Here is a 22,068-nt window from a genome sequence, read left to right as displayed (position 1 = left end):
TAGCTCAATTGTCACAGAATGGATAACACATTGGTGGAATATCAATGGCAGCGAAGGATACATCTGTGCTGCCTTCAAAAATCGATCAGATGAAGGTATCAGTCAAAAAGAAGTGAAGCTTACATTTGATCCGGATGTGTGTGCTCTGATGCCTTTCTACCTTGGAATGCATCCTTCAAAGGCAGTATTTTTAAGCTTTCGGACGCAGCCATTCTGAAGTGTGCGTACGATGGACACTTTAGTTTCCCATGAGACCATGGCCCACGGGAGAGGATCTGTGAATGGCAGTGAAGCGACGCAACTGATGCTGGTAGGTCACATGATAATGACAACATAGCGAATGTACATTCAGATGACATTTACACATATTCATACTACTGTATATAGAATGTACCTTTTTAGTGGTTGCGAAGTAATTACTTACTCAAAATAAGTACCTACTCTAGAGAGTATATGCAATTTCGGATACAGCCAAAATGATCTGGGTTTCTGGTCACTGACTCATATGAACCAGGTTTGTAATGAGCCAAGAACCGATTGAACTGCTAAGAGATTTAGTGAACCAACAGAGGGAAAAGCAAGTCACTTTAATAGCTGTACAGCAGATTGTTCACAAATAAAACATACTAAAATTATGTTTATATGACATGACTGCTTTAAATACACAAAAGTTGGTTTTAACAGCATTTGATGTTAAATGTGCAAAAATCACACAAAGCCAAAAGATGTAAATACATTTTTTTAGTAGTGTGTACTATAAGTGCAAATTATAATTACACTGTAGGTTATAATAAATGGCTTTGTTTTCATGAGCTGAATCAACAACCTAAACAGTACAAGCTTTTGATTCAGTTCACTGCTGTGTTCGAATGAACCGATTCGCGAAAACGAGTGAAACTTCTGATTTTATTTTGAATGACATCGGCGCTGCCCTGTGATGAAACTTGCTACATTGTTGTTCCGCCTCTCTAGGGTATTTTATTGGTAGTTGAAAATGAAGGGCACACACATCGCTGTTCTTGATTGGTTGTTAAAGATTTGGAACCGATGTCGCGGGAGTGTCAATCACTTTCAGGAAGTTGCAGTCTGTTGCCGTGAGAGGAAAAAAAAAAACGTGCACTGAGTGGAAGAACTGAAACTGAGATTATGATGTATCAAAATTCTTCTTCTGTATAACATTATTCTTCTTATTGAGTGTTGACATGCTTTTATAAGGACGCGTTATTGTTATTACTAGTTTGTTTGTGATAAGGAACCATTGAATAACCAGCAATAACTTGACAGGAAGTTTACTTTGCTCTCTTCAGTCATTAGTGCGTGAGGATTATTCATTCTGAAACTATCTACATGACAATTTAACTCCATGGCACCAAAGAAATACAAACTACCCCATCCACTTCCAGAAGGATGCATTTTAACAGATTCAGAAAAGAAGAATTGGCGCATCGGCAAGATCATTGGAAAAGGTGGTTTTGGACTGATTTACTTGGGTAATGACTTTATATTCTGTATTATATGTAAAACTCCTTCATAATTTCAGTTTCATCTATGATTAGACATGGTGGCAAAATCACACAAGAGTTCAAAGACCTGAACAATTCTATTGCCAGTGCACCTTGAAGTCTTAAATTATTTTTCTAAATGATATTTAAAGCTGTGCTTTTTTTTGTTCAATATAATTTTACAGTAGTGTGTTTTAATTTTTATTGTTAAACATATTTAAAATAATGGACACTAACGTTTTGAAATTATTAATTTAGACATCATGATTGGATAGCTCTCATAATTTCTAAATTTTCACCTTTTTTATTTATTTGTCCACATTTTACAGCTTCCCGGGATGTGAATATCCCTGTTCGAGATGACACTGATTTTGTGATCAAAGTGGTAAGAAATATATTGAAACAATTTTAAAGAGATGTCATCCAAATATATACAGTACATTGGCTAAGTGTCTACAATTTCTATATTCATTTTCAGGAATATCATGAAAATGGACCTTTATTCTCAGAATTGAAATTTTACCAACGAGCAGCAAAGCCAGATACTAGTAAGAATCTTTGTTCTTTTTTAACCTAAAATTCAGTCCGTTTTATGCAATGGAATTCTATTGTTATGTAAGACATTTTATGAAAAAAATTCATAAACACTGATTTTATTATTGCCAAAGGATGTAGAAACATATGCATGTTTGGAGTAGTGTTGAATGAAAATATTGAAGACCCCTCATCTTCATCTGAGAGTTCTCAAACATGAAGTGCATGTCACTGATGAAGTGGCTATAGATGTAAATTAGCCTGGCTAGGCAAATTAATAAACCAAAGCAAACATGCACCTCTGTGGTCGTTAGTGCAATCCCAGCTTGTTTGAGCTTTAATTCAGAGAGAGTGACCAAATTGGTGATAATGATGCTGGTTTCTCCGAAGGGCCCCTGACCACCTGTCAGTCTGGTGCATAGCCAGTCAAGACAGATTCCCCTTTCAGCTAGGCTGGAGGAAGTGCTTCTTTATGAGTGTTTGAGAGATGCATATATATGTATATGTGTATATGTATATGTGTGTGTGTATATAAGCATTTGGCTAAAATATTTTTAAACTCTAAAATCACAGTGATCAAGTGGAAGAAGTCTAAACAGCTGGAGTTTTTGGGGATCCCAACTTACTGGGGGTCTGGACTGGCTGAAAATAACGGGACAAGGTATGAACCATCAGTTTGTCTAGGGTGGGCCATATGACCACCATGATTTGAGTAATGCCTATCACTGTAGTGGTATACAACAGATGTTTTTTATAATTTGTATAATATTTAGAATTATGGTATTATAGTACTGCAATTTTGTGTTGCTGGAAATTCCTATTTAAATGCCTGTTTTTGGATAATCAAGTAAATTAAATAATTCACATAGTTACAATCCTCTAATGTGATTCATTTCTCATTCTATTTGGATCTCGATGGACAAAAAATAAGATGACACATGGATTATACTGCAAGTCTGGGGTCAGTGGAAAACCAGATTCAAAACAGTAAAATAAGTATAAAACGAATAGTTCTGAATCTGATTTTTGACTGGGGGAGTAACATTTGAAGTGGTAAAATAGCCAATATATACACACATAAATTCTGTATTGTTGCTCAGCAACTGTAAACGGTGAAACTTTGCTTTGTTACACCCTTTAATAACAAGTTTTTCCTTGTCTCGACTTTTCATCACTCTCATATAAATAATATAAAACAATCCTGCCCACTGATAAATGGTACAGCAAAATATTTACCTGTAGACACATTTACACAGTCACATAGTATATACTGTCATACAGCCCAGCCCAATATTTGACATTAATGTAAAAAACATTCATCATTTTTGTTTCTATATTCTTTTGTTTCAATTGTATATTTAAGTCCATTTTGATCTTGTTGTCCGGTTTTATAGGTACAGGTTTATGGTAATGGATCGGCTGGGCACAGACCTGCAAAAGGTGTTTATGGAGAATGGTGGACAACTGAGGAAGCCCACCGTGCTACAGTTGGGTGTCCTCATGGTGAGACGCTGCTGAACTTCGTACAACGTTTAGTTAGAGCTGCTTGCCTGTGTTATTTTAGTAATATTTATATACTATTATAGTATTCATTAATATTTGTTTCCATTTTCATATTTTAAATTTTAGTTATTTTGTTGTGTACTTGTCATTTTTGTTTTTAATATATCTATATAGCTTTAATTAATTTTTAGTAGCTAATTTTAGTACTTGAGCTCACACTTATTTTATTTCACATAGTTAATATGTTTATATATACATATATACATAGTTTAGCTTAAATATGTTTTAATGTGACCTCAGTGAATGTAGAGGGTTTGATTGAACATGATAAGGCAAAATTATTTACAGTATTACGTAATATGTTGGATTTTGAGTAAGCTTCAGTTGCATTTTCTGGCAGTCTGGCTGCCTTGCATCCAACTCATCTGCCTGTAGTCATTACAGTAGGTCATTATGAGGTTACTAAATTATTCATGTTAACCTTCCCCTCTGTCACTTTGCCCTTAACAGCTGGATGTGCTGGAATATATTCATGACAATGAGTACGTCCATGCTGACATTAAGGCTGCCAATCTCTTATTGGGACACAAAGATCCAAGCAAGGTGAGTCTGTATGCTCATTACCACAATCAATAACCAATGATTGGTTATGTTTTTGGGTCACCAAAAACATAAATATATGTATTTATATATAAAAAAAATAAGTACACTGTTCTTACTGTGTTTATGTTGTATAGCAGAACACTTTTGCTGCTATTAATGTGGGATATGGGTAAGTTCAAGGACAGGTTTGGTGGTATAGATGTAATTACATGCAGGCAGGTATTTTATTAAAATATGAGTACAATGTAAAACATGTCATGTTTTTTTATTGTATTTACACAATAAGTGCATTGTATCGTATGATTAATTTAAATGTTAGTACATAGTAGTTAAAGACACCTAATATAAAGTGGGACCTCTTTTTGTGTATAAAAATACCTATTCAAATGCAGCACATACTTGAATAAGAGTGTTTTTATTATTTTCATTGATCGTCTACTAAGACGACCAGCCAGCATTGATGACATTTGGAACTTAAGTATAATGGAGTATAAGTCTGCTGTCACAACTTGACCCCATTTCCTTGTGCTTTGCACTAGCATACCATATACAGTAGGAGAGATTCAGTTTGAAAGAAAATGTCTTTGGGAAGATTTATGCTGACTTTATCTTTTGCAGGTGTACTTGGCTGACTATGGACTATCATACAGATACTGTCCTAATGGTGAGCATAAAGAGTACAAAGAGAACCCCAAGAAAGGACACAATGGCACCATTGAGTATACAAGCATTGACGCTCACAAAGGAGTAGGTAATGTAAAATCTGTCATTTATTTTATCTTTTGAAACCATGCTGAGGTATTACCGAGATAGAAACATATGGCATTATGTATAAATGTCCTGTGTTTCCCAGTAGAGTCAACATGAATTGCCATTTGCAACCCATTTTACCTCATAATTTGAATTATTTGCAAGTGAAACAGAATATTCAGTGAGTAAAAAAATGTTGGAAAAATTGAAAAAGGTAAATAAAGTGGTAGTAAGTCAGAGTTTTGATTAAAGATTACAAAGACAACCCTTTATTTTGCTTTGGAATAACATGAATCAATGTATTCGCCGTGATTAGACCAGGAACATGCATTAAGGAAGTAAATGGGGATAGTTATAATTTCAACTTTAAAGAAAGAGGTTCACCAAAAAGTATGGATTCACTATCTAGATTACTCACCTTATAATGGGGTCTGTTTATGTGGCAGGGACTTCTGAGTATCATGTCCTTAACTTTGGGTCGTGCTATTGGAAACACATTAACTCGTAAATTGTGTACAGTCCTTTTTATTGGATATTGATTGTTCTATCCATGCTTACTTGGGCAGACTTAATTCAAGAAATCCATAATTAGTCAAAGTCATAACCTGCATCTTGTATGCATTTACTATTAATTAAAGCTTTGATGTTTTGTTGAACTGGGACTCAAAGCCAATATCTCTAGCTGCGTTGGCCATAGGATATTACAGAAGTTCAATACTGAATACACAGCGGTAAAGCTTGCAAATAGCCATGTTTCTGTTGCTGTTAATTTTTTAAGCACATGGAGAAAAAACAAGATACACAGTCAGCAGAAAAATAATTTTTAAAGTTTAATGTAAGTTTAATGTTTATTTATTTTACATTTATTCAATTGTATGATAATACAGTTTGAGTTAGGGCTGTGCGATTAATCAAAATTGAGTTTCGACTTTGAGTTTGGCTTCACGATTATGAAAATACAATAGTTGAGATAAAGCAATTATTGTGCCCCATTCCATTACTTTCAGTAAAATCATGTAACATTATTTTCATAAAAATGGGATGTTTGATATTAAAAAGAGTTATTAAAAGATAACTCGCACGATTTACAAAACATCTGTGAATATTGTCAGTTATGTTTATTCTCAGTAATTATTTTGTATATATTTGCTGACTGAGGCAATCCAGATGTTTTTTTTTCCTTCCTTTTATTTTGTGTAAATGTGTGTCCTTGTTGTCTTATGTTGGTTATTGTTTTATACCTTTGTGTTTGTTAATATAATTTCAAAACTCTAAATAAAATGAAAAAAAAGATAACTCACACTGTTCCTCCCGAGACGGAGCTGAACACGGACAAACAAAGTAAATGCCTAAATGGTCAGATACATACAAAAATATGTCAAAATGCCTGGCTTGGCGAGTATTCACATAAACCAAGTTGGTTATGTCTGAAGTGAACGTGAACAGCATGAAACTTAAAGCACCGTTTCAATTTGTATCTTTTTTAATATAGTATTTGTCCTATTTTTTGTAATTAGCTTTTAATGCATTACTGACTGTTTACTTATTTTCAAAAAATTTGAGGACTTTTCTCAGCAAATATGTAGTTGATACATAACCAGTGCTTCCCACACATAGACTTTACTTGGGCAGACCGCCCAGGTATATTAACTGCCGCCCAAGTATATTTGGAGACACATTTTTGCATTTATTATTTTTATCCTCTTATACTTTTGCGCGTTCTACAAGCTCGCGCAACAGAGCTTCAGACTGCTTCAAAGTGATTCTCAATCGATGAAAAGCGCAGATTTATGCCAAGCAATGGCTAATGAACTCAAGTTGATGAATTATTACAATGTCTGCTTTATGGCCTTTAAAGCATAAAATGTTTTATACGGTTGTAAGAATCTGAAAGATCAGCCTGCAATAGTAAAGACATTTCAAAATAAGATTCCCATGTATTTCGGGAAAGTCACAAGCTAAGTTTTTTTCTTCTTCTTTTGGGCATTATTGGTATTTTGGTTACACAATAAATTGTATTTAGTTTGATTTACATTTAATTCATAGTAAATTATTGTAGTCTCACCCACAGGAAGAAAAGACTAAGAACATTATTTGACACATATATTATTCATTTTATAAATTTTACTAGTAAAATCTGTGTCCCATTCACTGAGAGAGACACTATATGACAGCAAGGAGAACATAGGAAAAGGAGAACCATTTAAATGCTGTAATTTTGCATAATTTACAATGCATAATATTAGTATGTAATTAAATGTAATAGTATGTTATGTAATTAAAATTAATTTCAATAAATGAAAATACTGTTAAAAATCACACATTATTTGTTTGTCACATGTAGTAGACCATTTTTGTGCCGTGGATAATAGGAGGATTTTTAACCCGGCTACCATCGCAAGTATATTTCAAACCTGTGGGAAGCACTGCATAACGCTATTGTTAAATAAATTACTTGTATAAGGTTTAGGTCATATGGCCCACTCATAATCATGTTAAATATTTGTGATTGAGAATATTGGCCAGAATAATCGTGATTATGATTTTTGCCATAATCAAGCAGCCCTAGTTTGAATAATTATTTTTTTTTGGGGGGGGAAATTACGTTTTTTTATTTATTTTTTATAATATCATGTCTATTTTTTTCACTCAAATAAAATCACTTAAAATATATTTTTGGATGGACTTTTTAGGAGATTATCATACTTGGGGGTCCATGGCATCAAAAAGTTTGAAAACCCCTGGCGTAGCAAGGTTCTTATGTGGATTGAAACCTTTTTTACCCATATTTTTCTTTAAAAGTATGGTGTTATCATTACGATGGTTTTATATGTAGAGGATGAATGCATGTGTGTGTTTTTTACTGTTTAGATATAAAAGGGGAAAAAAGTGAATGAATCTCATAGCGCGGACCCAGTAAAACTCATTGTTTGATACATCAGAAAGTAAATCATGCTCAGGTTCAGACCAAGGTCTGGCTGCTTTCAGACAAGACCATGTTCTTACCTGAAACAATTTGTTAACTTTTCATGTACAGGATTCTACATATGTTCCTGATTCTGTCTTTCTGCTCTGTAAATGTATGGCCAGTTGTACTGTGTAAATCATATTGCATATGGCAAGTGATATAACACTTGAGAGTTTATAAAAACACTTACCCACCGACGCACCGACTTGGGAGTTCAGTGTCCCGTTCCACTCCCAAAGCTAAACTCAAAGCAGCGAGGCAGTAAATTTGACAAACCTTGTTTGCGCCACTATTAAACAATCCGCAGCCAAGCCGGCATCACAGCACTAATCTTGATGGAGGACACTGACATCTGTTGTGTAGGTCATTATCACCGACTGCCCTGTAGATGAATGCAGATTGCAGAGTGTTTCTTTTCTTTTGGCCCCTGGCACCCCATGTAGATGTTGATTTGTTACCATGGTGAGGAGTGCAGAGACGGGCACTTTGTGTCCCACTGAACCCTGTGCAAAAGGCCTAATTATCACCTGTAGGGTTGAATTTAGCCAGCTGAAATTCAGGAGGAGAGGTTCAAGAGTTTGACATGGCGCTTTGGATAATCACAATAACAATAGACCATAATTATGAACAACAGCTTCTATCTGATGGAAGGTGTTGTGCTCAGCCTAGAATGCATCATTCTTGTGGATCGGCCTTTTTATAAGTGAATCGGTGTCAGGACTAGGCCAGGCAGCCCACCCCTTCAGGTCCATATTACAGAGTCGTACAAAATGTTTACAGAGCGTGTCTTCTCTTGTGCACTTTGGTCTTTAATCATAGTGCCCTTTTTTACATGGCACTTAAGAGGCATTTTTCCAAGGTCACCTGTGAGGGATGTTAAAATCTTTTCTATTAAATTGTGTGTTTGCTAAATTAGTTTGGTCAAGGTTGAAGAAAAATAAAGAAAACCTATATACGTGGCCTAATGTTCTTGCTGGCTAGCGGGCAGGGAGGCTGACTCTGTAATAGGCACGGCAGGATCAATGATGGTCATGGATTTAGGCAGAGATTTTCTCTTTTGATGAATGCAGTCAATAGGTAATTTCTCTGGAGATGGACTGCCGTTACAGTATTGAGTTAATACACTCTCTAGGCACGAACAAATGATGTGCCTTAATTTACCCTTATTGATGAAGTTGGAGCTTTTCATGAAGGGACAGGCTTAACAGGAGGTTAACTCCTGTATATGAGAGAAACTGACAAAACCATCCCATTCAGATTTAAATTTAGGCAAACGTAATTCATTGAGGGTCCTTAGTTTAAAGTCAACCCGTAATTGGTTTAATAGCTGGGATCCAAAATGAATATTTCATCTAAATGCTGCTGTCTGTCTGGTTGGCATAAGACTAATCATTTGGTTGAAGTGAGGCCATTTCACACTCAGTGCTCATAAGCAGATGTGGTGTTGTAAAAACTAGACTGGGATAGATTCCCACTGAGCTTATGCAAGTGTGAAAGCAGCTCTTTTGGGCTTATTTGAAGACTAAAACCACTTGTACTTATTCCAAAAGTATTAATCTCTTCTGATCCCAAGGTTAAGAACAGTTGCATAGATTCTTTTATTGTTCTTTTTCTTGTATTTTATTTATTCTTTTAACATCTTTTATTGTGTTGCATGCAAAAACAAACATGCACTGTGACCATTGGAGTCTGACTTGTGTGAGCGGCTTCATTTTAGTGAATCAAAAACTCACAGCGTGACAAGTGTAGCTTGATTCCTGCAACCAGTTCTTTTTAGTGAATCAAAAAGATACAGAGTGCATTGTGTAGCCCAATTCCTGAAATGAATGACTCTTGAGAGCCAGTTCTTTGAATCAAAAACAGTGTTGTCCAATTCCTGATTGATTGACTCCTATAAGCTATTCCTTTCTAGTGAAACATACAGTAAAGTGTGACTAGTGTAGCAAATTCCCAAAAATAATGACTATTATACGGTTTAGTGTTGTGTATATTTCCCTTTGAATGCTTCAGTTTCCATGGTTGTTGTTTTGAGTCAGTTCTAGTAATGAATAGTTCAAGAATACAAACTACTGAATTAGAATTAGATATGTAAGATTATGTATGAAAAATTAACATTATAACTACTGCAATTTTCCCAAATGAATTGGAATTGAATTTGAAATTAAAATCTGATTCAAATCAAGAGCTGGCGAATCAGCATCAAACTGATTTGGGAAATCTTTATTGATTCTTAGCCCAGGGTAGAGGAGTCTTTAATGAGATATTAAACAAATGTAAGAATCATAAAAGACGAAGTGTTCTTATAAGAAGTTTTTAGTATACAAAAGACATTTACACTAGATGGCAGTTGTGTAATGTGTTACGGCAGAGGTGGAGATGGAGGCGGTCTAAGGAGCACATGCAAACACTCTCAGGCTCTTCTCTTAAGGCCAGCAGAGACCCCACGGAATCCAGAAACATGTGGAAACTATTTGGGCCCAGACATTTATTTCTTTGTTTTACTGCTTGGCTCTCTGTCGGAGAGAGTGTCGGGCTGGGCCACAGGCTGTCTGGATCATGTCAGAGGCCGTCAGGATCAGGTTCCTGGACGAGTCGCCAGACCAGACGAAGGAGGAGGGAGTGTGAGAGAGATGTGAGGAGCGCTGGTGGGAGGAAACTGACCTACTCTTTCAACTCTCAGCCCCTCTTAGAAAAGCCCCGTTAGCCTGTGAGGCAGGCCAGGGCACCAGCTGAGAAAACAAAATACTTCTCTCCATCACCCCCCCTCCTTCTTCGCCTTTTTTATAAGGGCATATTTCAGCAGCCAGTGGACGGGTCATTCAATCAAAGAGTTTTAACTTGCTTCTCAACCAACACTCAACTTCTTTTCCTTATCTTCACTTTCTCCAACAGCCGCATCCAGACGAGGAGACTTGGAGGTGTTGGGCTACTGCTTGCTTCACTGGCAGTGTGGAACTCTGCCCTGGCTCTCATCTCTTAGGAACCCAGCTGAGGTCCAGGAGGCCAAGGCCAAGTACGTTCCCCTTTTCACCATAGGTCTATTTGTGTACAGTGGCTGCTGATCAGAGGCTTTCTGTGCTTATTCAGCCTGAATTATTCACTCAAATGCTTCATTAAAGCCTTAAAACTCCACTAAAGGTGTATAAGGCCACATATTTTCTTTCTTGTCTGGAAATTTAAGCAGTGGAGTACACAGCTTTAAAAGGATCAGCAGATCAGTAGAAGAGAGAATGACAAACTCTTCACTCTTCATTTTAAACGTATGTTGTGTGATTCCGTGAGTCGAAAGCGAAGAGGTGTTTTCAGATGCATTTTTGCAACTGTTTAACCTTTCCTTTTATCATCCCTTGACCACAGGCTGATGTCCAACCTTCCAGATTCTGTCCTGAACATGTCTGCGTCCAGCTCCAGCACGGGTAGGTGCACGTGAGTGTGCAGACCATTTGCTTTGATCAACAAGGTATGGGGCTTCCTCGCCATCCCCGCAAGCACAATCTCCTTGCCTCTCCTTCATCAACGGACTCTAGCGTCCCTGCAGTATCTTTCCCCCCTCCACAGGGAGCGAGGGCACGTGCGTCTTCTGAAAGGGGGCTTTGTGATCTATGATTATGATGAGGCCTTATTCCCCCAACCTTGAGAGGCTGGCTGCAGCTGGACCAGAAAGATAAGACCTCTAACATGCATCAAGGCTGCGCATGTGGTATACATTCAGCTAGGCTGCCACAAAGAGAACGTGCACCGGCATAGCACTGCATCCAGCATATTTATTACAGTGAAGAATGGAAGGTGCCCATATTAGACACACATTTGTGTTCTCGTATGAACAGAGAGGCCACACTACATTGTGCTCCTGCCACTGTCCATTTGTTAGGAAGATGTGAGTTTTGTTCCCTTTGGAATGAAAATGAAGTCTGCAGATGGTGGTTGTCACTTGGCCGGACATTTGCGAGTGTGTTCAGTAAGCATCTAGGTCAACAGCAGGATGCATCAACATTAAACATGCAGACCAGCTCAGTTGGTGTTTATCTGCAAATTATGCAAATACTCAACCACGGTCCATCGCCACAGTAGTCCCCACTTGTGTAGTTTCCAAAAAAGGACACATTTGGGATGCTCTACATCAAGGATATTCAATTAAAGTTCCAAGAGGTCCGGTCTCTAGATTTTCTTCCTAGCGTCTTTAGTGGGGAGGGAAGCAGTGTGCATGAAACGGAAAGGGCATGAATGAAGTGCGTTTGGCTCTAGATAAAAATATTAAAGGATATAGCGCGGAAAGACCATTACCATAAATGACCCTGAGTGCTTGTGGTGTGTACCGCTGTGTTGTTTTGACGCGCTTTGTCTCGCTGTGCGGCTGGAACCAAGCCAGGGTCTGGAACAGGACAGTGGTCTGCTACTTGAGGACCCCTGCTCTACATGATGAGGTGTTTCGAAATAATGTAAAGCTCAACATCTGATTTTCAAAATTGTTTTTTTGTGTATTAATGGAATAGTCCACCCAAGAATGAACATTCTGTCATAATTTCCTCACTCTCACTTATATATGCTTCTTTCTTTTGCGGAACACAAAAAATGATATTTTGAATATAATGTTTCAGCTGGTTTTGTCCATATTATGAAAGTCAAAAACATTAAGATAGAAATTAATTCATACAAATGATATAGTCCAAGTCAATCGTCATGACGTTTGGTCATGTGATGTGGGAGAATCAATGAAGTTTGACTTTATTTGACGTTTGAGGATTGTATCACCATATTTGATGTAGTCTATATTTGTGTGTCGATCAATGTTTTGATATTATTTAAAAGTGAATAAAGGCTTAAATGTTGTATAGATTAATTTCATGATACTTGAAAACTTTCATTGTTTGAACAATAACAACTGAAATGTTCTTCAGAATATCTCATGCATTCCACTGCAGAAAGAAAGTCTAGAGTGACATGAGGGTGAGTAAATGATGATACAGTTTTCAGTTTTGCATATTCAGATGTCTTTCTTTCTGATCCTTTACAGAAATAGCCAGCTTCCTGTCCAGCGTGAAAAACCTTGGCTACAATGAAAAGCCAGACTACCGGGCCCTCAGAAAGGTTCTGTCAGCGGCCAGGCTGCAGGGTCCATTGGACCTCTCCAGGCCAAGGGCGTTAGAGATGACCAGGCCAACCACACAAAGGGTGAGTGTGAAATGCTTTGGCACAGCAGCCCAGTAGACTTAATAGAGACCATATGAGCCGGGGCTGGAGTATTCTGAGCAGCCTGTGGGCTGCGGCAGATTTATCTGTCTGGGAGAGAGAAGGAGATGCTCAGGTTTGGGAACCCTCCTCTGACCCTTTCCCAGCTACAATGACTCCCACTCCTGCTCAGAGCCGTCTGACTGGCCTATTGGCGGCGTTGGAATTGGACCGAAGTGGTGCAGATGAGGAAAAAAAGGAGATTTACACAGTGGTGACAGACTCAGAGTTACTGAAGGCCCTCAGCCTGGGGCCACAGCTCAATGCAGTGTCAAAACCATACAAGAGAGCTATTTAATTAAAGCGCTCTTATTTATTGCATTCACATGCACGCTTATATTTCAACGTCTATATGCACATTCAGAATCAAATTGCATAAAACACAACACACTGGATTCCTGCACTCTATTACACTGGTGAGAGACAAGAATGGCACTTTTCCTCTATAAAGAGAATGAGCTGGTGAATCTTGACCGTGGTGTCGTAGGTTAACCTTTGCTGACCTTGCCAAAAGGCTTATTGGCTCTCAAGAGGTCTGGAGTGGAGAGACCTTAATTCCTCTGGAATCACTTCACAGTTGATCACTGCCAACTTGAACCGCTGAACTTTACGAACATCCGAGCAACCCAATTTGAGGCTGTTGAATACACACATTTTTCAGAGGCCAAAAGATCGCCAGTTAGAATTGCCTCTCATTTCTATGTGGAGCTGTCCAGCAGTTTGATCTGTGGTTCAATAGAGAATGCTCAGTGTTGAGGATTTGGTGAAGGGTTGGTAAATACCCTCAGTGTTTAGGGTGTCATTTACTCTGCTTGTTCCTTGATATTGAAACCATTCTGCATACAGTGGACACCTTGCAGAAAACATCTCAGTTCTACATTTTTAGATTGACCTTTGCCTTTTTAAGTGTTTTATAAATAAAGCATGAATCATACAAATGATTTAAATAATATAAGAAAAAAAATATATATATATTATAAAAATATATGCGCACATTAATGAACTTAGAAATTCTGTGAAATTATGCTTGCAATAAAATTTCATAGTCAACAGTTGTCCATAGCCAGTAGTATAACAACGTTTGAAGCACAGCTCAGACAGAAGTTACTTTTAAACTAAGCAGTTTTCCTTTGATCTGCTCAGTGAATTCGCTTGACCAACTTGAACCCGATGCAAAATCTGCATGGGGAATTCCAGATCACTTGGATTCATATTGAAATAATTGCATTTTGACCATGAAAATTTGCCAAACAACGGTAAATGTAAATGCACCTTGTGTAATAGTGATAATGGCAAATAGCAGCATTGTGGGAAATTAAAGGTCCCGTTTTTCGTGTTTTTTTGAAGCTTTGATTTTGTTTATAGTGTGCAATATAACATGTGTTCATGTATCGTGTGTAAAAAAACACAGTATTTTTCACATAATTTACTTATCTGTATACCGCTGTTTCCACTGTCATAAAAACGGGCTGATGACTTCCTTGTTCTATGAAGTCCCTCCTTCAGAAATACGTAACGAGTTCTGATTGTGTCAGCGGTTCCTGTGTTGTGATTCGACAGCAGCTTAGCTCACCTTGCCCGGAAAGGTCACGCCTCTTACCATAACGTGGAGATGCATGCGCTCAGTGTTATTGTAAACATGTCTTTAATTTTATCCTATCAATTTGAGCCGGAATCAGACCCGGTGATTGGACTGCGGGATGAAAATAACAGCGTTTCGACGATATGGCGACAAACACACTCTACAAACGCAACTCTTGTGTATTCCTGTGGGCGGAGGTTAGTCAAAAAACAGTTTTAGTGACGTCATTAAAGAAGGAAGTAGAGGGATGTAGTCCAAACTGGCCGTTCGATGTAGGCGACTTCTGTTAAATAAAATTTCTCGCTTGGCATTGAACTTTGAGCTTTAACATTTTACAGATTTTATTTATACTCTAACAACAACATTACACACTAACTAAAGTTTGAAACATGGGATCACGAAGAATGGGACCTTTAAGTGTTGTTCCATCCTTGTCCATAAAATGAAAGCTAACTAATTACAGTGAAATATAGAAATTAAACTAAATAGGCTATATCCTTTTTTCCAAGGTCTATAAAGCCCGGTACACACCAAGCCAACAGTAGCAGACGGGCTTGGTCGGCCGACGAACAAAAACTGCCCGACGGCCGACCAAGTTTTCTCAGTGTGTTCCGCACCCTTGGTCCCCGTCTGCTTTTTTTCGGCTGATTCAACATGTTAGCTATTTGGTCAGTCGGGCCATCTGATCATTCTGATTGGCTGTTCAGCTACTGCTACCTGCTGTTATGGAAAGGCATTTCTTCTTACGCAGGCGCAGAACGGATGTGGTACTTGGCCATCGGGTGTTGAGTGTAGGTTTGGTTTGTCAGGGCAACTTTGGACCCAGACTCTGCCGACGTGAGCCAACCCCGCAGCTTGCTTTCGTAGACACTAGTTCGTCTCCATCGGCTTGGTGTGTTCCAGGCTTAAAACCTTTACTATGCTTGCTTAAATGTAAAATTCTGCAATTCAAGTTTCAGTGGTGTGCAACATTGTCATTCATTTTGTTGTTGTTTTGACCATTTCTTTGGTCAGCTTCCCTGGTGCACTTTGACCAGTGTTTAACTAAGAATGTGTTTCCCTGAGATGCATTAGGTCATGATTCTGACTACAGGACAATATGTTTTGATGTTGCTAAACCTAGATTGGGACTGCCAGTTCAAAGTTTATAGTATTTGATCGTTCCTTAAGTGAGCACATTGGTGTTCCTTTTTGATGCACAGGTAGTTTGTGTGATGGTTGCAGTATCAATGTATTTTAATGTTTTACATGGATGTATGTTGTTTCTTCTTCAGCTCTTACAAAGCAGCGTGCACAGTCTTTTTCCTCTGACCTTGACCACCCTATCTTTAGCACAGATGGAAAGCATCAGTGTCAACAGCAAGGACATTAAGATTTGAATCCCCTTTTCTTTGTAGTTGTATTTTTCTCTGTGGTTCTGTTCATCCCTTTCTAGACGGTGTAGCTTCAGTTCCTTTGAATAAAAGCTAAAACAACATCATCAATGTCCCCCTCGTGTCTCAGCTCTCCTGAAACCACGTCAGGCAGCATGAGGCCAGCAGCTCCTTGTGTCACTCCAACACTCCTGGAGTTTATTTTGCCTACAGCTGACCTCGCTGGTGATCTGTGGCCAAATTTAGTTTGGACAGTTGCCACCTTAGGGAGAGCAGTAGATGCCATTAATCAGGGCAGGTCCTCTCCTCTAAGGATCCAGGTCAGGCAGGGAACATTTAGTGTTCTCTTTCACTCTCTTGTGAATGCTCAGAGACAAAAGCAAGTAAATTCCTGTCATCTATGTAATTTAACTTTACCTTCCATAGGCTGCAAGCCAACCCAAGACTACTGACAAAAAAACAGCCAGATCTAAGCCTGTGGTGACAGCAGAGGAAGATGATGAGGAAGGGTTGGGCGGGTCAACACCCAACAAAGTCTGGAGCAAGACCAAACGAGAGACACACAAGCAGGTGTTATTCAAAAAACGACTGAATAATGGTTCTTGTTGGTTAGATGATGTGGAGTGTTTTTTTTTTTTTAAAGGTTTGGTTTACTTATTTATAACATATTTTTTACTTTATTTTTGACAAAAAAAAAAAACAAAACAAAAAAAAACCCACCAACAACTTTACTGTATAAAAGCTAAAGCAATTAATAAATAGCTAAAGCATAAATAACAAACTACAAAAATACAAAAGTTTACAAAAATTTCAGTTTATACATTGTTAGTAGATTGTGTGAAGTTGACAGTGTATCTTTTATAAAAGTAAAAATCAGTTTCAAAGTCAAATGTTTAATTCAGAAATAAACATTTTTTCTCATAGTATGAATGGGCATTTAAACATGAAAATATATACATTTCTGTTCAAAGGTTTGGGGTCAGTAGGATTTTTTTTTTTTTGTCTTTGGAAGAAATCTCTTATGCTCCCCAAAGTTAAATGTATGTTATCAAAAATACAGTAAAAAAAAAAAAAAAAAATTGCTAAATCTTATTTAAAATAACTGTTTGAATATATATTTGAATATAATAAAAAATTCAATTTATTCCTATGACGGCAAAGCTAAATTTTCAGCAGCCATTACTCCAGTCTTCAGTGTCACATGAACTTTCAGAAATCATTCTAATATGCTCATTTGGTGCTCAGGAAACTTTATTGATTATCAGTGTTGAAAAGTTCAAAAGAACATCATTTATTTCAAATAAAAACCTTTTGTAACATTATAAATGTCATTACTGTCACTTTACTGACCTCAAACTTTTGAACGGTAGTACAGTTGCCATTACATATATTAGGAAGAGGGTCTCTCACAAAGTGATCATCATATTTGGAAGTCCTCGTATATATATATATATATGTATATGAATATAGTGTTATCATACACTCTCATTTAAATTAATTGTTGGTGTCATCTTTACAGAGACCAAACAAAGCTGACATTGCTGCAAAAAGAAGTGATAGGCAAAAGTTTATGCCTGAAGAAAGTGATGAGAACCTCAGTGATGAAGATGAGCCCCTCCCTCCACGAGTTCATCCTAGAACAAGAGCAGGAGCACGGCAGAGACAAGAACACGAACAAGTAAAACCAACAGCAGAGCACAGGCCAAATGACAAATAGACCACAGTCAGTCATTCACTTCAAATTGATCAATGTATTAAGCACATCAAAAGTCATAGGAAATACAAATATGCTTTGCAATGATTATTGTTTGATACAAAAGTGCATTAACAGATCCAATATCTCTCATTTATATTTCTTATAATGTCAAAAGATACAATTTGCTCCAACAACACAGGAAAAGAGGAACGCGGAAGTTTATGAGGGCAAGACCTGGATGACCATGAGGGGAAAACAAAACCGTCACTATTTGAACCAGCAAAAACGCACTCAAACACTAAATGATGACTATGCAGTACCCAGCAGTGAAGTCGACTACTGGAGGAACTACACCAGGAAACACAGCCGGCATCAAAACCAATGGGAGGAAACTTATGATGATGATGGAGACCGCTGGGGAAGTGATGTTTGTGGATTGGAAAATGAATGGACTCTGTACCATCACAGAAATGGCTTTGGAAAATCAAAAAATCAGAGTAAATGGCCCATTAAAATAATGTTGATCTTCCTTCTTGTTATGATATTGACTGTTGTTGGTTGTTGGTATTATCCTTACTGGAGCCGTAACGCCACATGACCTTTGCTCTGAAGGAACAGACTCTTTTTAAGCGTTTCCTGTGACCATTTTCACAGTGATGGGCTGAAAGAATGTATGTATAAATCAATCAGCATTAATTTTTTTTTTTTGCACTATAAATGTTTTATTTGAAATTAAAATTTCTTTGTGCATTTAAATAAAGTTATTTTCTTTGCTATATTTGTGTGATAGTGTTGTTCTACCTTGCTGCAGTAAGGACATTCTCCAAACACAATATTGAAGCTTTGGCGACTGGTGGGTAGACCTCTCAGCCACTGTGAAGACAAATAAATCAATAAAAGTATACCATAAATACCATACAAACACTAACAAATTATAAATTTTTAGATAATTGTTTATTGGTTTTTGCATGGACATGTGATTGTTCTGTTTGAAATAAACTGGGTTTTCTGTATGGTTTGCTAAATCTTAAAGTGCTTACCTCATAAAGACACACTTGATGGAAAGGCTGGCCGCAGCGTGGGTCATTGCAGACCTGATCTGGAATGTCTGACTCAAGTCGATAAGAGTAGCAGATGCCACATTCAACACTGAAACTCTTGAGTACACAACCACAAAATTAGATGAGCTTTCATATGTAGAACAACTCGAGCTGTCAGTAAAGTAAAAAAATAATAATAATAATAAAAAAAAAATTAAGTCTTAAAGGATTAGTTCACTTTCCAATTTAAAATTACCCCAAGCTTTACTCATCCTCAAGCCATCCTAGGTATATATGACTTTCTTCTTTCTGATGAACACAATCGGAGATATATTAATAAATATCCTGATGCATCTAAGCTTTATAATGGCAGTGAGATCAACGATTATGAGCTGAAGAAAGTGCCTCCATCCACATCCATCCATCATAAATGTACTCCACACGGCTCCGGGGGTTAATAAAGGCCTTCCGAAGTGAAGCGATGCGTTTGTGTAAGAAAAATATCCATCTTCCACCAGACCGCATTTCATATTCAACTTACGAAAAAACGGAACTGGCATCGCGTTAGTTAAGCTTTTTCCGTAAATTGAATAGGGAAGGCGTAGGATGTAGCGTAAGCTTTTTGAACTGCAAGAGTTTTACACTTTCTTCATAAGTTGAATACGGAAGGCGGTAGCTAGATATTTTACTTAACTTGTTAAATATGGATTTTTTTATTTATTTATTTTATTTTTTTTTTTACACAAACATTGCTTTGCTTCAGAAGGCCTTTATTATTACGTTTATGATGGATGGAGGCACTTTCTTCAGCTTCATACTCGTTGGTCTTGCTCACTGCCATTATAAAGCTCGGATGCGTCAGGATATTTATTAATATATCTCCTATAGTGTTCATCAGAAAGAAGAAAGTCATATACACCTAGGATGAGTAAAGCTTGGGGTAAATTTAATTTGAAAGTGAACTAATCCTTTATGCCCGGGACACACCAAGCCGATGTCGGGCCGTTTTTGAGCGCTGGCCGACTAAGATTTCCCAGTGTGTTCTGCACTGTTGGCACTAGTCAGACACCGTCGGTTTTTATTGGGCCGATTCAGCATGTAGAATCCACGTCGGACTGAGTCTGGCGAGAGAGAGAACTCTGAATGGCTGTTCAGTTTAGCGAATGACGAAGTGTGAGAATAATAGCAAAGCAGTGAGCAAACAAGTCAAGGCAGTACAGACAGAAGGCTGTTCTCTAATTTTACGTCATGTACCTGAGCGTTCCTGGGTGAATGTTTAACATTAACGTAAGCCGAGTGGAGTAAAGTGATCAACATGAATGATATTCAAAACGGTAAGCACGCGCTGCTTTGTTTACAGTTTGTGTTTCTGCAGCCTGCAGTGCAGGTCTCCCTTTATGAATTACAATTATTGACGAATATATATTAAATAAATAGATATGGAGTCAAATGAATGCCTTAAAGTTTTGCACAAAAATAAAGTTTTGCAAAAAAAAAAAAAGAATTGAGCAATAAAAAAATGTTTTGATAAAGAATTGCAAAGGAAAAATAAAGTATTGAGCAGAAAAAATAAGTTTTTCATAGATGTTATCCTGTAAATGCAGCCATTAGTAGATATATCCAAACTGTCTGTGATAAATGTACTTTTTGTAACACATCATATGAGGATATTGAACATTTATTTCTTTATTGCCCTTTTTCTATTTCTTTTTGGACTGACTTTAAAATAGACATAACAAAAAAAATAAACAGAACTCTTAATTTAGAACCCCATGACATTTTACTTTGTTTTCAAAACCCATATTTTTCTCAAAAACAAAATTATGTTATTAATCTTTTAATTATTTTGGCAAAGTTTTATATTCATAAGACAAAAATAACTCAAAAGAAACCCTCATATATTACATTTTATAACACCGATCTCACAATATATTTTGAAACTCTTTCAAACATGAGATCACAAAACAAAAAGCTTATAAAAACAATACAAATTTTGAAGCTTTTCAAGTTCATGTAACTGCCCTAATAATATGTAGTACTTTGTATCCTATTATTTTTTTTCTATTTTTTTGTATACATTTCCTTTTTGTATTTTAGTTATTGTTGGTACTCTTTGTTTTATATGCTCTGATATGTATTACAATGTCTTATATTTGTCATGTAAAAAAAAAAAAAAAAAAAAAAAAAAAAAGTTTTGCAAACAAAAATAATAAATTGCTAAATAAAATAACGTAGTGCAAAAATAAAAATATAATCAATTACAAAAATCAATGACAGCTGTAATCCTATTTTATCTTTGCCACATATTTTTCATGCTCAAACCTACTAAATCATTTGCAACGCTCATTTTATTCTGCGTTTCAGTCAAGCGTGCGCTCACGATACCGGTTTTCCTTTGCGCTGCACTTTTCTGTGCGGATCTCTTTATGGCACTGGTTTGACGTGGGGGTGGAGTCAAGAAACGGGGGCACGCCCCTGCGAAACACGTCATCGGCAGGAGACGCAGATCGCAACAGAACAGATCAAGCATAGGGACAGAGCGCATTTATTATAATCTGAAAACCACGCCCACCGGGGGAAAAACAATCCAACCGTCTCCATTGACTTTGTATTGCATGAGGCTGCCTTCGTCTTTTCTGACTCATTACAAAAAAAACAAGGTTGTGTGACAAGGTGTACAGCTAACAAGCTAAAAAACCCAGAAATAAGTTTTTATAAGCTGTCGACCCCAAAAAACGAATGTTTAAGGACACAAAAGTGGATACAGGCAGGTCATATTACTATAAGAAATGCATTGGAGGGGGTCGTAATCGGCGACAACATATGCTAAACAAACCAACAAAAACAAACCATTCATTATTTTTAACCATGTCAAAGAATTATTTCACCTGATTTCACCAGATTACGTTCCCCTCCAATGCATTTTGCGGAGGTGTGCTCCCGTTTCTTGACTCCACCCCCACATCAAACCAGTGCCATAAAGAGATCCGCACAGAAAAGTGCAGCGCAAAGGAAAACCGGTATCGTGAGCGCACGCTTGACTGAAACGCAGAATAAAATGAGCGTTGCAAATGATTTAGTAGGTTTGAGCATTAAAAATATGTGGCAAAGATAAAATAGGATTACAGCTGTCATTGATTTTTGTAATTGATTACATTTATTAATTACATTTATTTATTTATTACTTTATTTTATTTTGCAATTTATTATTTTTGTTTGCAAAACTTATTTTTTTCCGCTCAATACTTTATTTTTCCTTTGCAATTCTTTATTTTTGTTTGCAAAACA

General features: G+C 37.1%; 2 protein-coding genes across 8 annotated transcripts in view; one reads left to right on the top strand and one right to left on the bottom strand.

Moving 5' to 3' along the window:
- The first annotated feature begins 111 nt into the window (after positions 1 to 111).
- On the top strand, positions 112 to 18,516 carry vrk2 (VRK serine/threonine kinase 2). 6 transcript variants are annotated; one of them, XM_048204946.1, is made up of 14 exons: positions 112 to 310; positions 1,308 to 1,490; positions 1,832 to 1,887; positions 1,981 to 2,050; positions 2,610 to 2,697; positions 3,431 to 3,539; positions 4,050 to 4,142; positions 4,761 to 4,893; positions 10,753 to 10,873; positions 11,218 to 11,276; positions 12,875 to 13,032; positions 16,471 to 16,614; positions 17,564 to 17,722; positions 17,916 to 18,516. In XM_048204946.1, exons 2-14 carry the CDS (start codon positions 1,364 to 1,366, stop codon positions 18,336 to 18,338), a joined length of 1,740 nt encoding a protein of 579 aa, XP_048060903.1. In that variant the 5' UTR covers positions 112 to 310; positions 1,308 to 1,363; the 3' UTR covers positions 18,339 to 18,516. The 6 variants fall into 6 exon arrangements, with proteins under 6 accessions (XP_048060903.1, XP_048060902.1, XP_048060906.1 ...); XM_048204945.1 differs by lacking the exon at positions 112 to 310 and adding an exon at positions 1,002 to 1,151; XM_048204949.1 differs by lacking the exon at positions 112 to 310 and having other exon boundaries at positions 1,065 to 1,490; positions 17,564 to 17,767; positions 17,916 to 18,050.
- The window catches only part of fancl (FA complementation group L), a 25,813-nt gene continuing 21,022 nt past the window's right edge, over positions 17,278 to 22,068 (bottom strand). For both annotated transcript variants that reach the window (XM_048204951.1, XM_048204950.1), the window contains 3 exons: positions 18,781 to 18,897; positions 18,542 to 18,613; positions 17,278 to 18,401 (listed from right to left, as the gene is read on the bottom strand). In XM_048204951.1, coding sequence (XP_048060908.1) covers positions 18,366 to 18,401; positions 18,542 to 18,613; positions 18,781 to 18,897 — 225 coding nt within the window. In that variant the 3' untranslated portion in view covers positions 17,278 to 18,365. The remainder of the gene's footprint in view (positions 18,402 to 18,541; positions 18,614 to 18,780; positions 18,898 to 22,068) is intronic.

The sequence above is a fragment of the Megalobrama amblycephala genome, linkage group LG10, assembly GCF_018812025.1.
Source record: "Megalobrama amblycephala isolate DHTTF-2021 linkage group LG10, ASM1881202v1, whole genome shotgun sequence".
Classification (NCBI taxonomy): Eukaryota; Metazoa; Chordata; class Actinopteri; order Cypriniformes; family Xenocyprididae; genus Megalobrama; species Megalobrama amblycephala.
This window is presented reverse-complemented; position numbering and strand designations above follow the sequence as displayed.